The sequence below is a fragment of the Lithobates pipiens genome, unplaced genomic scaffold, assembly GCF_037356315.1.
Source record: "Lithobates pipiens isolate NorthernLeopardFrog02 unplaced genomic scaffold, aLitPip1_a1.2 Scaffold_30, whole genome shotgun sequence".
Lineage (NCBI taxonomy): Eukaryota > Metazoa > Chordata > Amphibia > Anura > Ranidae > Lithobates > Lithobates pipiens.
Genome location: NW_027507791.1, coordinates 58,957,385 through 58,973,894, shown reverse-complemented (window position 1 = coordinate 58,973,894; position 16,510 = coordinate 58,957,385). Strand labels below are relative to the sequence as shown.

At 40.5% G+C, this 16,510-nt stretch overlaps 1 protein-coding gene across 5 annotated transcripts in view; it reads left to right on the top strand.

Annotated features, from left to right (window-relative positions):
- The window catches only part of ARHGEF11 (Rho guanine nucleotide exchange factor 11), a 262,171-nt gene extending 246,345 nt beyond the window's left edge, over positions 1-15,826 (top strand). For 4 of the 5 annotated variants that reach the window (XM_077464299.1, XM_077464297.1, XM_077464298.1 and 1 more), the window contains 4 exons: positions 4,296-4,391; positions 7,277-7,575; positions 12,622-12,814; positions 15,019-15,826. In XM_077464299.1, the coding sequence (XP_077320425.1) occupies positions 4,296-4,391; positions 7,277-7,575; positions 12,622-12,814; positions 15,019-15,068 (638 nt within the window). In that variant the 3' untranslated portion in view covers positions 15,069-15,826. The remainder of the gene's footprint in view (positions 1-4,295; positions 4,392-7,276; positions 7,576-12,621; positions 12,815-15,018) is intronic. The other variant, XM_077464300.1, reaches the window with a different exon arrangement.
- The last annotated feature ends 684 nt before the right edge of the window (positions 15,827-16,510 follow it).

The window sequence follows — 16,510 nt, the reverse complement described above, 5'->3', positions numbered from 1 at the left end:
AGGTATCTAATAACATTATTACACCCAGGAGTCAAATGGTCCTTCTCTGCTGATGGTTTTGTTCTGCTCTATATTTAGAGGAGGTACAGAGGATCGCCCAAGAACTCTGAAGAGCAGAGTAGGGAATGGTCTTCCTTTTGGTAACCTTTAGCACAGACATTCCCAAGCAATGTTATTTGGACCACAGGGAGTGAATTGACAGGTTCAGAGGCTACCTCTGCTTGGACATTTTACTTTCTCCCCTTCTTCCCATACAGCTTTGGATGCCTGAGTAGCCAATCATCAGATCTGAATGCTAGGGGAAATATTAGGGTCTCTGACCTGTGGAAGCTTCAACCCAGACCTAAAACAAAACTAACACAGGGATTTTGGAGAGGTCTACAGTAGGCGGGCAAGGGAGTAAGATGAGCAAATGGAAGGTCAATTTTTGTAGCAGAGGGGGCAATCTATCCAATGAAGCTGTTATTTTGCCCTGAAGGGGATAAAACATTTAGGGCATACAGTACTTGCAATAAATATACATGTATCAGAAGGTGCTTGAGGAAAGTTAACCAATTCCAGGTGGTAACTGCAGATATTTATAAAGGAGCACATACTTGGTATAAAGTTGGGAAGTATTGCCCAAACAAAGCAGATAGGCAAGCATTTCCCAAACAAATATAGCAGATAGGTAACCATTCACTAAACCAGGCCAACCTTGGTTACTGGTCCATCAGAAGACTTGGGGGTTGTCTTGTACACCGGGTGTAAAATGCCGCTCGCTGGATGTCACCCCACCAGATGCCTGCTGGATGTGCGGTAATACTGTATGTCGTTTTGGCTACATACAGTATACACCGCTGAACCAATCCCAGCAAGCAATGTATTCTATTAATTAATACAGAGCCTGCTCCAAGTAACAACCTCTGCCAATTCGAGCAGGCTACATATAGTAGCCTGCTTGGAATGGCTTTGAGAGTCAGAGAGGTGCTGGCTGATGATGATATAGCCTCTGCCAAACTGAGCCGGCTTTGTATTCATTAATAAAATACATTTGCTTGCGATTGGCTCATTGTGGTATGGCTTGAGCTCCAGCAATAAGAAGGAAATATGAAGCCTTGGGGGGGGGGTCGTCTTATACGGTGAGTATAGGCAAAAACTGTAAAAAAAAAAAAAATGGAAAATTAGGGGGCTCGTCTTATATCCCAGCAAATACTGTATTATCCCTTCTCTTTGATGTTGGTAACTCAGGGCAGATAATGGTAATTCATAATAAATGTGACAAAACTCTAATACAGCTTGCACTGTAAAAAGTACAGTTGTCCACAATACTTGTATTATTAGGGGTCTGTTGATAAAGATTGTTTGAACATTTATTTTCTGTTTTTCATTTCCCCATAGTTCACTTTAAAACAATGTCAGTTTTTTCCCTCTGTTTTCCATTGAGGAAAGGAAATTTGCTTTCATTTCACTTCCAACAGGAAGCAAGATAAAATCTCTTCAAAGTGAAGAAAACTCTTTTAGAGAGTTCACACCACAACAAGCATTTCTATTGGAAGATTTCCCCTAATTCCTCCTTTCCAATGATGATCTAAAATGTTGGATTTTCCCTCACTTTCAGTCCCAGTGACAGTGGTTACCATGTTTAGGGGCAGTGTAAAATGATGGAAACCATTTTTTTTCTCATCCATTGAGGGACACAGGAAGTCTTTAACCTTCTGGTTATACTGTCACCTACAGGAGGATTGGACACTAGCAATCAAGCTATAGGCCAGCCTAGGATGACCCCTTGTACCTTGGTTCTTTACTAGTGTCCTACAAGGATGCACATCTTTTCTTCAGCTCTGCTGTGTGAAAAAAAAAACGTTTTTGCTAGAATCCTTTTTTTCTTGCTTCAGTTGGGACTCTTCTCTACATTACTGCTAGAGCTTCTAGCTGAAATTTAAGAAATCGTTGCTTGAACCAAAGCCCTGAGTACAGGTGCTGCCAGGTGAATGAGTCTATTTTCGGATTGTCCATATCTGGGATGTATGCAGTGGACAAAGCTGGAACATGAACTTCAGCCCAACACAGGATCCATTCTAACTCTCTTGCCACAACAAAACTCCTGGTATCTCCCTGATGGTTGATTTACTCCACTGCAGTGGTATTGTACAACTGAATTTGGATTGGATTACCCTCCAGTAGAATGATTCAAAGTTGTAGAGAATGCCAGTAGAATTGTTTAATGCTGTAGTGGCCTGTTGATCAGAAGATGAGATTCCTGCAGTGACTAAGTTCCCTGCACCAACCACCTGCAAGGTTTGGTTGTGTCTACAGCATTGAACCATTCTGCTGAAAGGTCCTGTGTTACAGGTGGGGGTTGTTGGATGTAGGCCTCCAGGTTTAACAACTGAACAGTGTTGTCTCCAGGTTCAGGGATTCTCTAATGCAAGCAGTGGATGCCCTAGTGACTCCATGGGATGAGTATACCCTGCCCTATGCCTTTCTCCCTAAAACGTCTTTCTATACTGCTTCGTAGGGTTGAGATTAAAGGCATTCCAGTGGTCTGCCAAGGTGATTGTGACAAGCCCATCGGATAAGACTTTGTGGGCTCTTTCAGATTGTCAGAATCCTCTATCTCAAGGACTGATTTGCCATCTTGTTTCATGGTTGCTGGCTTTAGCAGAATGGCTGACTTTTAAAGCCTAGTTTTGGGAGACGAGGGCGAGGTGGTATTTCCTACGATGATAAAAACTAGGAAGATTACACCTCACAAGGTCTGTCATTAGATATGGAATTCCTACTTCACTTGTGTGAGTTTTGGGGTATACACCCTAGGAATTTCTGCACCGGACAAATACTTTTCCCTACAGTTGGGTCTGGACCAGTGTTAGGCTCTCAGCACTATCCAAGTTCAGGTTTTTTTCTTTTCTATCTTGTTTCAGAGACCATTGGCCTCTCACTTTTTGATTAAGACCTTTGTTTTAGAAACTGCAGTTTGATCTCTTTAGAGACATTCCTCTCTACTCTCACCCACAAAGTGGTATTCCTGGTAGCTATCACCTCTGAGGCAAGTGTCTGAACTGGTGCTCATTTCCTGCAAGTAATTTTTCAAAAGGACAGGGTGTTGGTGAGATCCAGGTCTTCTTGTCTAAGTTAGTTTTTGGCTTTCACCTCAACCAGGACATCATTCTTTCATTCCTCTATTCAAATCCAGTTCACCAAAATGAAATTTACCTCCATTGCCTGGGTGTGGTTTAGGCTGTGAAATTATATCTCCCATTCTTTCTTTCAGAAATACTGACTCCTTTTTCCTTCCCAAATGGTCCCCGTAAGGGTTCCCCAATTTCTTGCTCCACCATTTTTAGTTGGCTGAGACAGACCAACATCCAAGCTCAAGTTCTCAAGTATCAGGTTTCACCCTTGTCAATGTAATGTCTACTAGATCCTTCAGTGCTTATAAAGTCTTCAGAGTTCTTCTAGGTGGATATTTTGGCCTCATCTGATGCTTGGAGGTTAAAGACATACTGTGTCCTTCATTGGATTACAAGAAAATGATTTTATGAATAATTCTCTCCTATCTCCAATTTTTGGTTTATTTCTTATTATTGTCAAAATAAGAGAATAACAATCGATATAGCCTTTTATTTACTCTAAGACCATTTAGTCTTGTGGGCCTGCTTATTCCCCTCTTCAGTGGCCTAGTCCCTTTTGTTGTTTCCAAGTTTCTCTCTATCCCTGTAACCTCTTATTTACCCTCATATCCTTTTTGCCCCTTTGTCTGTCTTTTCTTTTTTTTTTTTTTTTACTACATTTTATTACCTATCTTACCTATCTTATTTCTATTCCCACTTTTCCTGTAGACCTTACCATTTCTGCAGGAAACTGATCAAGGTTTCCCTATAAAAAAAAGCAGAATGTTCATAATTGAATATTTTTATATTCTGTTATACTGTTATAACTGAAATCTCAACCACATCTGTTGCTCAGAGGAAATACCCTGAAGAACAAATGTTAATAAATGAACTAACCCAAGGGCTGTCCTACGATATACATACAGTACTTGAATTGTATTGAATGTGTGTGTCTCTATCACGCTGCTGATTTAGTCACGACTTTATCAATCTCTTTATATCACCTACAGTGAATTATTCTTCCTCCAGAATTTTCAATCAAATGTGCACACTAACGTTCTTTCAGCTGATTTTCTGTTTTATCTTCTAAATTTTATTTTTGTTTTGTCTTTCCACCATATTCCCCCTTCCTTTTTTTTATTTTTTTACTTTGTGTTCTTTTTTATTTTATTTTCTCTTTTTCTGGTGTCTTCTGCACAGCTGAGGTGGTGGGCAATAATGATGTCATACCGTTGCCAGACAGCAGCCAATCAGACAGAGTGTTGCAGGAAGCTGGCGGCAGAACAGTTTTAGATGGTAATTCTTTTTGAGTTGTAAGAATGGCCAGGAGAAAAGGCGGATCTAGTTACCAAGATGATGCATTGCTGTCTATCCTCTTGCCATCACTCTTAGCATACAGTGGCATCACCCTTTGTACTCAAGTTCACGCAAAAAAAAAAAATTTCGTAAAATATCTAAATTACTTAAAAAAAATAAAAATGTAAAACTTCCCTCAATTTTTTTAAGTCAACGAGTGGTATTGTTTTATCAGTTTGGACAAGCTGATTGTCTTTTGGGATTTGAACAAGTGGTATGTTTTGGGCTTTTTTTTTTATTCATTAAGTGGGACCTTGCACTAAAGTACAAGGTTTACTTATGTGGCAGCCCCCCCACCCGATTACAAAACGCAAGATTAAAGCAATAAAAAATAAAAATCAATCCCCTTGCTAGATCCTGAGAAACTTGTTGATTCCCAAGTCCTAAACTTTCACAAGGTCTTGCTGTAATGCCCAGTAACATTAGCATTCCGCATTGAATAATGGATGCAGAAAGCGGTCAGAATCCTAGAAGTAAGGTAAGTATTTTTTGTTTTTCTTTCAGATCCTTTTTTGTTGCTTTAATCAAATATTTTGTCATCGGGGTGGGGGACTAATAACTAAGCATTTTTTAGTGCAAGGTCTGTTTTAAGGCAAAACCACTTGGCTTTTGTTGGTGTCATTTTTGGATGTTTCTGCTTTGAGAACTAGAAACTTCAAATAATAATCATTTTTTTATTTCACAAGGCACCTAAAAATCATAATAAAAGCCATAATTTCAAGTTTTTCTTAAATATTACCAACGTTTAAGGCTTCTGAGGGACGTTTTACTAATTTTCTGCTAATTTTACCAGATCTGCCTGTTACGTAATCACCATGCTAATATCTACAGTCTATTTCATACATAAAAGGAGTCATGTGATCTGATCTGCATTTTAAATTAGCAGGTAGCTGCTAACTTTTTTTTTTTTTTTTTTAAATCCCCTTCATCCAGTTTTGAATAGTGTTTTTTTTTTTTTTTTCAAATGGTCATTAAGCTGTTAATAAATTGGGAGGCTCATTCGAATACAGAAGGAGTTTTAAAAAAATACACATTGGGGTCGACGCACTAAAACTGGAGAGTACAAAATGTGGTGTAGCTCTGCATAGAAACCTTCCAGTTTCTCTTTTGCCAAAGCTTAATTGAACAAGCTGCACCAGGTTTTGCACTCTCCAGTTTCAGTAAATCAATCCCATTGGGATTTAGTGACGTGAGGTTGTTTAGACTGGAACATTAGAACTATAGTTATAGCTTATTAAAAGGCCCTAAGCCTAACGAGAGGTCAGTGCCATCCATGGAATATAGTTCTGTGCAGCGTACAAAATATTAGAAGCCATATTTACAGTATACAGTATATTGTCCTACACTGTATGACCAAAAGTATATGAACACCCCTTCAAATGATTGAGTTTAAACATTCCAGTGAAGGGTATCAGTAATGTTACAGTTTAAGAAAGGCCCTTTTCTGTTTCAGCAGGAGGTGCCTTTGTGCACATAGCCCATTCCATAAAGACAAATAGACAATTGTAGTATGCAGGAAATCAAGTGGCCTGCACTGAGCCCTTTGGGATGAACTGGAATGCTGATGGTAAGCTAGGTCTTCACATCCAACTTTAATGTGTGACCTCACAAATAATCATTTGCCTCAATAAGTTTGGCCAAAAAGTTTTTATACCACCATGAGGAAGGGGTGAGGAAAGGGTGGCAACCATATAAATGCCCATGGAATGGGATGTCCAAGAAGCTCATATAGATGTGATGGTCAGTTGTCCATAAAGTTTTACCCATATAGTGTATTTCTCTAGAATAAACGCGCTACTGTAAGAAGGAATTTAATGTTTTTAGCTAGGCTGTAGACAATGCTAGGCTGTAGTCAATGCTAGGCTGTAGTCAATGCTTTACTGTAGTGCCCTTTTTTAGTTTACATCAAATGATGTATTGTGTATTTCATTGAGGAAAGACAAAACCGACTCTTGTGATGTGAATTATCAAGACGGGTCTATAGACTCAGTTACCATTTGAAAGAAACCTCCTAGAAGCATATTTTTATAAACAGGCGTTTCAATATACCTTTTTATTTATTTTTTGCTTTTTTTCAGGTTCAAATTCTGTTCCTTTTATTTATTAGTAAATACGGATTAAATGACGTTAAAGTCAAAGTGAGCATGTGCTGATACTTTTATCACCATACATTGCATGTGTTTTTATATTTCGTTTTTTGGTGAACATGTTGAATCGGCACAATCTTCACTTATAATTTGAGTAGTGCCTATTCCACCCATTAGCTCACTTCCACCACGCCGTTCCAGATTGCCTCCAAAAATGCATGATAACAGTTGCCCTGTCTGCCATTCTGGAGAACATCATCCACGTTCATATTGTTTTTCCTGAAAACATTAAACTTTTCGACTTAGGTGGTCTGCCTGCCTGTTTTTAGGAAAGGGCCAGCCCAAAGAAATGCAAATGTTCCTCAGTAATGTGTGTCTTTTTCAAGGGTGATGCCTCATGATCTGCTCATCTAGCTTTGACCTTTACTCTTCTCTTCACATAACTTCTGAGATCTTTTCTTATAGGCCTCCTAACTTCATGTTTCTACCATATTAACTTTGGAATGCTCAGATAGTTAAGACCCATCTAATCTGCTAATTTACTGTTTTAAACACTCAGTACAATTTCCTGAGAGATGAATTGACTTGGCATCTAAATTTCCCTCGTAAATATCATCACCCCCTTTTGCCAGAAGTTCCTTTTTATGCAAGACTAATTGGTTGTTGCACGTGTTTAACTTCAAAATGGTGTTCCACTATGCGTCTCTCACCTGACCCTTTCTTGATCCTCCAAACTAGGAAATTTATTTTATGTGGTCATGCCAACTGTACCGGCAATACCTCTTCCTGAAGAAGAGCAACCTAGAGAAACACAAGAATCTAGGGAACACATCCAACCAATAGGAAGTCCATCTTTGCCAAAATCCAGAGAAATTCACAAGATTCAGGCTTTCTCTTCAGACACTAGTAGCCCCCCAGCACGAAGCTCAGAAAGTGATGTTTTGCACTCTGATTTGGCTCCAAATCTGATTATTCAAGATGTTGATATGATCTTCCAAACGATTGAACAGCTAACGGCCAAATTACAAAGGTTACAGGTAAGAGCTTGTGACTTTTTTATTGTCTGATTTAAAAATATTGTGAATTGTAGTGGCATGCTTTAGAGTCCGCTTAATTATGCTTTCAGGCTTTTAAAGATTGCGTTTAACTAAAACTAATATATATTTTGAATGGTAGAGGACAGTATTTTATTTTTACGTGTACCTGGAAGGCCATTGCTGCTGTCCATGCTATAGATTAAATGCTGTTGCTCTGAATGATGCCCGGTATCCTATATTGGGAGCCCCTGTCTTGGGTGAAAAAGGAAAGCTGCTTATATAGGTGCTACAATTTATTCTTCCATTAATGTTAGATTTAGTCATGTGCTAGGAAGTTTTTTTAAATGATTTATGGCAAAATATAGTAACAAAAAATAATACAATCAAACATGAAGGGAAGAAATGAAAGATAAAAGGGGAAATTAGTATATATAGTATCTTACAAAAGTGAGTACAACCCTCACATTTTTGTAAATATTTTATTATATCTTTTCATGTGACAACACTGAAGAAATTACACTTTACTACAGTGGTTGTATAGCAGTGTAAATTTTCTGTCCCCTCAAAATAATTCAACACACAGCCATTCATGTCTAAACCACTGGCAACAAAAGTGAAAATGTCCAAATTGGGCCCAATTAGCCATTTCCCCTCCCCTGTATCATGTGACTCATTAGTGTTACAAGGTCTCAGGTGTGAATGCGGAGCAGGTGTGTAAAATTTGGTGTTATCGTTCTCACTTTCTCATACTGGTCACCGGAAGTTCCTCAGGGCAAAGAACTCTGGGGATCTGAAACAAACAATTGTTGCTCTACATAAAGATGGCCTAGGCCAGTGATGGCGAACCTTGGCACCCCAGATGTTTTGGAACTAGATTTCCCATGATGCTCAACTACACTGCAGAGTGTATGAGCCTCATGGGAAATGTAGTTCCAAGACATCTGGGATGCCAAGGTTCGCCATCACTGGCCTAGGCTATAAGAAGATTGCCAAGACCCTGAAACTGAGCTACAGCACGATGGCCAAGACCATACAGTGGTTTAACAGGACAGGTTCCACTCAGAATGGGCCTTGTTATGGTCGACCAAAGAAGTTGAGTGCACATGTTCAGCATCATATCCAGAGGTTGCCTTTGGGAAATAGACGTATGAGTGCTGCCAGCATTGCTGCAGAGATTGAAGGGGTGGGGGGGGTCAGCCTGTCAGTGCTCAGACCATACGCTGCACACTGCATCAAATTGGTCTGTATGGCTGTCATCCCAGAAGGAAGCCTCTTTCAAAGATGATGCACAAGAAAGCCCACAAACAGTTGTCTAAAGACAAGCAGACTAAGGACATGGATTACTGGAATCATGTCCTGTGGTCTGATGAGACCAAGATGAACTTATTTGGTTCAGATGGTGTTAAGCGTGTGTGGCAGCAACCAGGTGAGGAGTACAAAGACAAGTGTGTCTTGCCTACAGTCAAGCATGGTGGTGGGAGTGTCATGGTCTGGGGCTGCATGAGTGCTGCCAGCACTGCGGTGCTACAGTTCATCGAGGGAACCATGAATGCCAACATGTACTGTGACATACTGAAGCCGAGCATGATCCCCTCCCTTCGCAGACTGGGCCGCAGGGCAGTATTCCAACATAATGACACCAAACACACTTCCAAGATGATGGACTGACTAAGCATGTCTCCAGGCCTAAACCCTATTGAGTATCTGTGGGGCATCCTCAAAGGGAAGGTGGAGGAGCGCAAGGTCTCCAACATCCACCAGCTCAGTGATGTCATCATGGAGGAGTGGAAGAGGACTCCAGTGACAACCTGTGAAGCTCTGCTGAGCTCCATGCCCAAGAGCGTAAAGGCAGTGCTTTCGTTACCAGCGGTTTAGACATTAATAGCTGTGTGTTGAGTTATTTTGAGGGGACAGCAAATGTACACTGTTATACAAGCTGTACACTCACTACTTTACATTGTAGCAAAGTGTCATTTTTTCAGTGTTTTCACATGAAAAGATATAATAAAATATTAACAAAAATATGAGGGGTGTACTCACTTTTGTAAGATACTGTATGTGACTAAGGGTTACTGCTTTCAATTCAAAAGTCTGTACCATCATATGATAAAAAGGTGAGTGTCCAAATTAGGAGGTAAGTAATATTTGACCCAAGGTTCCCATATTTTTAAAAATGTAGGCATTGTAGTTGAAGCTGAAGGTATGGGCCAATATAGGTATGTATGTGTCATACCTGGTTGATCACAGTGAAAACTGTAAATCACTGTAGTCGGCACTGTTATTTCATTGATTCTTGGTCGATTCCAGGTCCCAGGCCAATGTCCTGCTGCATAGTGAACACAGGAGGTCGCTCACTTGGCACAGATGCCATTCAGAGAACATTTTGCATTTTATTGAAGGATAAGTTCACCTCTTGGCACATGTTACACCTGTAGTTAGGGTGGAACATCTAACATGTTCTTGCTTCTACTGGTCTCCCAAGTCCTGTGACATCAGGCAGGAGATCTGCCCTGACCCGCTGTCACATTTTGAAACAAACGGACTGATTTACCCCCTAATGACCAGGCCATTTTTTGCGTGATGCTTTATCCAAATAAAATTGATCTCCTTTTTTTTGCACAAATAGAGCTTTCTTTTGGTGGTATTTGATCAGGTCTGCATTTTATTTTTGCGCTGTAAACAAATAAAAAAAAATAAAACAACCTATTTTTAACTTTCTACATATCCCCAAAAATTTAAAATAAAGAATTTCATCGATTTTATGCCAATGTGTATTCTGCTACATATTTTGGTGAAAAATAAATCCCAATAAGCGTATATTGCAAGGATGCTTGTGAGCACCTTTGTAGTTCATTGATTCTTCCTGCTCTTAAGTGACTGCCTGCCCCTACGAGGTACGGGTCAGACAGCTATCTTGAGAGTCTGCAGGAGCCCTGTATAGCACCCATGACCTGCTGATTGGGGATGCAATACACAACAGGATCCCTAGAAAAAAAAATAATGTGCATTTATTATTTCTTATGAAAAGGTGAACTTATCTTTTAATGAGTACAAAGTGTTCTCTCCTTGTATGAGGTGGAGACCACCACTCCACCTTGTCCAATCAGAGAAAAATTTGCGTTCATTAAAAAAAATGCAGTGTTCTCTGCTTCAATGGGGGTCAGCCAGGTATGGCATGTGCATAATTACATTGGTCCTTTGGATCCTCGGTGGATCTGTTGGGTGTGTACGTTTAAAACATAACCTACTCAACCCGGTAAGAGGGGACTGAACAAAAAAAATGGGATGAAGGTTCCTCTTTGAGTTTAATGGATGCAAAACAATGTCCATTTACATTCACTAGCCACTTTATTGGGTAAACCTTGCTAGTACCGGGTTGGTACTGCCCTAATTCTTCATGGCATAGATTCAACAAGGTGTTGGAAACATTCCTCGCAGATTTTGGTCCATATTAAAATGATAGCATCACGCAGTTGCTTCAGATTTGTCGGCTGCACATCCATGATGCCAATCCCCCACTCCACCACTTACCAAAGGTGCTCTATTGTATTGAGATCTGGTGACTGTGGAGGCCATTGGAGTAAAGTGAACCCATTGTCATGTTCAAGAAACCAGTTTGAGATGATATGAGCTTTGTGACATGGGGAATTATCCTACTGTAGCCATCAGTAGATGGGTACACTGTAGTCATAACGGGATGGACATGGTCAGCAACAATACTCAGGTAGGCCGTGGAGTTTAAACAATGTTTAATTGGTACTAAGGGGCCCAAAGTGTGCCAAGAAAATATCCCCCACACCATTACACCACCAGCCTGAACTGTTGATACAAGGCAGGATGGATCCATGCTTTCATGTTTCCACCAAAATTCTGACCCTACCATCTGAATGTCACAGCTGAAATCGAGACTCCTCAGACCAGGCAACATTTTTCCAATCTTCTATTGTCTAGTTTTGGTGAGCCTGTGCAAATTGTAGCCTCAGTTTCCTGTTCTTAGCTGGCAGGAGTGCCACCCGGTGTGGAATTCTGCTGCTATAGCTCATCTGCTTCAAGGTTCGATGTGTTGTGCGTTCAGAGATGGCATTCTGCATACCTTAGTTGTAACGAGTGGTTATTTGAGTTACTGTTGCCTTTCTATCATCGCAAACCACATTCTCCTTTGACATCAACAAGGCATTTTTGTCCACACAACTGCCATTCACTGGATATTTTCTCTCTATTGGACCATTCTCTGTAAACCCTAGAGATGGCTGTGCATGAAAATCCCAGTAGATCAGCAGTTTTTGAAATACTCAGACCAGCCCATGTGGCAACAAAAAATAGGCCACGTTCAAAGTCACTTAAATCCCCTTTCTTCCTCATTCTGATGCTCAGTTTGAACTTCAGCAAGTCCTTTTTTGAGTTGCTCCCATGTGATCGGCTGATTAGCAATTTGTGTTACCAAGCAATTAAGCGGGTGAACCTAATAATAAGATGGCCCGTGATTGTATATTTCTGAGTATGGTAAGCAACTTTTCTTATTTTTTTGTAATTCGTTTACTTCCAAAAAGTTGCAATTTGCTGTCAGATAAAAAGAAAGAAAAATTAAGCATATTCAAAAATGAGCAAGAGGGTCACGCACTTAGATCCACAGGCCTAGCAGGACATGATAGGTCTGATCACATATGATAAAACATTACTAATATGAGAATGGACATCAATATGCACGGTATGTAACACATGTAAAAGGACAACATGTGGGACCCAGAACGTAGGTTCCTCAATTTACACATTTTCTTATTTAGCATTGTTATGTAATCTCAGGGTCAGGGGACATTTATCAGGTGACCTCTGAGACTCAATCGTAAGGCTTAAAAAAGTAAGTAGAATAAAACAAGGAAGAAACAGCATGCGCAAGTAAGCTTGTACAGTTGTAATAGTTTAATACAAAATATTCAGATGCATACATTATCCCAGCAATGACTGGTTCTCAAAGTTTCTGTTCAGAGTTGACAAGGGCACCTCAATTTTGCTGGGCAGTCTACTATAATATATGTTTTGTTTTAGGAGGTGGAGTCAGCACATCAGGAGCTCTTAAGGTCTTTTAGAAGAAAGCCTCCAGAAGAAATGTTGCAGGAGCTTGAGCCAATGGTGGAGGAGGACAAGCAGCCTGAGATACATCACGGGTCCAGTGTCAATGTCAATAGCAATTCTCTCTTCTTTGTGAAGAACAGTGTGTCTGTGTCAATCCATCGAGATAGTAAGTGGCATATGATAGATCGTTTTATTTGATCTTCTGCTGTTTTTCATTGGACAGGAAGGTTGTGAAATGTGATCGGGTTTAATCAGTAACCTCTATCATTTATATTATGTTTAGTGAAGTGAGATTTACAGGCTTTGACCCAAAGTAAACCTACAGCAAGTGAAGTTATGAGCCTTGTTCAGCATACTTGTGCAAATTCATTGATCCAGAAACCACTGAAGTAACAGATAAATGGATAGTACATTCATAAGAGTGGTGTCCTCAATATTTCAAAGACAATTGTACTTATAACTGTAGACCCAACAGGACAGGGGCTTTTGGAGGAGACTGCAGGGTAGCCTCATGCCTACTGAGTATGGACCCCGGCTTTTGAGGAGGCTCTATTCTTTGTGAGGTGTGTGCCTGGGGGGACTTTGGAGTGGTCTTGCTTCAGATTTGGGTCCATGTCTTCTTTAAACGGACAGACTAGGGGAACCTAGGAGCTGGGTAAAAATTTGAGGGCCCTTGTGTTTTGTTGGGGTATGAAATCAGCAGCCCAAGCCAGTCTTGATGGCTTCAACCCTCTCCTAGACTGAGAGACTTACAGCAGAAAATTATAATCAGATCCAACAACCTGATGCTGGTACCTCCTGCTGCTTTGTGTAAATCTGTTTATTAAGATGTCTTTCTCTCATTGTAAAATTCCCCCATTGTGTGCCTCCTAGGTGGGAATTCCTATTGTTAATTGAGTCACCTATTGTTTCTGTCTGTCTGCTAATCCTCTTGGAGATGTGATTTTTGTTTTGTGTCCACTTTACCTGGTTAACTAACCATTGAGGGAGGTTTTTGTTAGCTGTTCATTAAATGTACTGTTAGATGTACTGATTATATTACTGTTCAAATTTTAAGACACTGGTCTACAAACGGCAGCCTGGGGGCTAGATGTGGCCCTTTGCTTGCATTTATCCGGCCTTATTCTTCCCACTGTCTGCAGCAGCAAGCCATAGTTCCTAACATTCTGTTACTCATACTGATGCTAACGATGGGACACTATTCCTCCCACTGACACCAACGATGGGGGCACTATTACTTCCACTGACACGACCAATTCCTCCAAATGCAATATTCCCCATGCACACGTTCAAGAAAATGGCTGTTCAGTAATGCTGGGTACTGTAATAGCCATAGGCTGGAAATCATGGCTGATCAAAGTGAAGATATGTCATCAGCACACCAAAGATTCCTCAAGAGTCCAAAGCTTTATTATCGTGGTCACATGGTAAACATTCAGCAACATTTCGAAGCAATGTAGGGGCCCTGTGTGGCTCCGAAATGTTGCCATATGTTTATCATGTGACCATGAAAATAAAGCTTTGGACATTTCTTCACTATTCCTCCCACTGACACAAACAATGGGGCACTATTCTTTCCACTGACACCAACGATTAGGCACCATTCCTCCCATTACTTCTACGGGCACCACCAATGGGGCACGATTCCTCCCACTAACTACAATGATGGGGCACGATTCCTCCCACTAACTAAAATGATGGGGCACTATTCCTCCCACTAGCTACAATGATGGGGCACGATTGCTCCCACTAACTACAATGATGGGGCACTATTCCTCTGACTGGCACCAACAATGAGGCACTATTCCTCCCATTGGCACCAACAGGGCACTATTCCTCGCACTGGTACCAACAATGAGGCACTACTCTTCCCACTGACAACAATGATGGGGCACTGTTCCTCCCACTGACACCAACAATGGGCCACTATTCCTCCCACTGACACACGACGGGGCACTATTCATTCCCCTAATACCAAAGATGGGGAATTGTTTACTCCCACTGACACCAGGTAATTTTCGACTTCCACTGCCCATAATCTGCCCCCTAAAGTTTGAAGGACAGTAAACTGACCCTTTGTTTAGAAAGTTTGGAGACCCCTGGATTAAGACTTAACTAACATTTGGTGTTCCAGGTCATCCCAAAGGGTTTCAGTAGGGTTGAGGTCAGGTCACTAGTGTTCCTCCACACCAAACCGGTCAAATAATTTCTTTCTTGAATTTTTATAGCCTTGCTGGAAAGTAAGAGGGACCTTGAAAATATTTCTGGGCTGCCCAGTTACTCAGTATCGTTTATTGGCATGATGTTTTCATACTTGCCAATTGTATAAATTTTAACTTTAACATTTGCTTTTTTTTTCTTTTTTTCCAGGCCTTACAGATCCACGTGGCAATGCTTTAAACTTCCCTTTGGGCCTTTAACGTTGTGCACAGATGCCAAAAACTGCTAGGGTCTCTACCACTACTGTTAAAGCTCCCTTCTGCTCAGAGTACCGCCCCTGAGGAGCGGGGCACTTGGCATTCGGGTACAGATAAACTGCTGCCAGTTTTGGACGAGGGCACTTTACAAATGGAAGCCTGTACTGAATAGCCAAAATAGGACTAAGGGGAGAGACGATGTTAAAAACTCTTGGAAGAACGAAAAAAAAAAAACTGGAATTATTATTTTTGGAAGAAAACACAAAGCATGTTAGCTTAATAAATTATAAATATATATATATAAATATATGTATAGTTATATACCTATTTAAAGAAAACGACAAAAAACAACACTATTAATGGATTGAGTTCTAACAACGAAAAGGGGTTTGTGGCACCCTATCCCTAAAACCACGCATGCTGTCGATATGGCTCTCCCGCTTAAAGGCCCTGGCGGAAGCGAGACCTCTAGTGGACGGTTTGTGAAGTGGGGAGAGATTCTGTGGCTTGTGATATCCCTCTGCACTGTGGAGAGTCTGTTCTGTAGACAATGCACTATTTCCAATGACAAGAGAAGCCCCTTGCATCTGCACACTGGGCTCCCTCCTTTTATTTTATTTTCTGTATAAATATGTATGTATGTGCTTTTTTTTTATTTTGTATATAGTTTTTTTTTTCTGCCCTCTCTTCCGACTTGTAATAAAATAGGCTTTTTACCACTGCTGTTTTCTATCAAGCCAAAATACATTTTAAAAAAATGATGTATTGTGTACAGTCTGAAATGTTAATTAATATGTACTTCTCATATGTATGAGTTTTTTCAATATTGTGGAGGTTACCCAAAAATATATATATTTTTTGTCTTGGATAAAGCAGGGAAACTTAAGACCCCCTGTCAGGTTTACATTACCGAAATGTATAAAAAAGTTGTGGTGCCACAACAATGGGGATCGAGTCCAGAATAATATTTTATTGTATTATCAATGGAATAAAAGAAGCAACGCGTTTCGAGGGTCAAGCCCTAAAGTCAAGACCTGATGCTGCACTACCCACAGATATTAATAGTTGATGGGAGATCTGTATACACCTCCAAATCTCTTTGAGTCCAGACTATCCTGAAGTTATTTGTTAAGAAATGATGAAGGGGAGAGTGTGTGAACCCCCAACATGTGTTTTCTCTTATCACTCTGCTTTTCTATCACTTTGCTTTCTTACCCCTACTGGCTTTCACATATCTGGATTCTTTTAGAACCCCATCCAATGAATCGGGTGCTCTGAAGCACCTCACCACGGTAATTTGACTCGATGGATAAGACCGATGCTAGCAATGGACATTCATAATTTCACAGTTTGAGATTTGTTGCTTCTAATCCGTGTACCCCAGGTTTATATTGGCTTTTTCTCCGATGGGGTGATTTACCCCTTTATTTGTCCTGGTGACCATT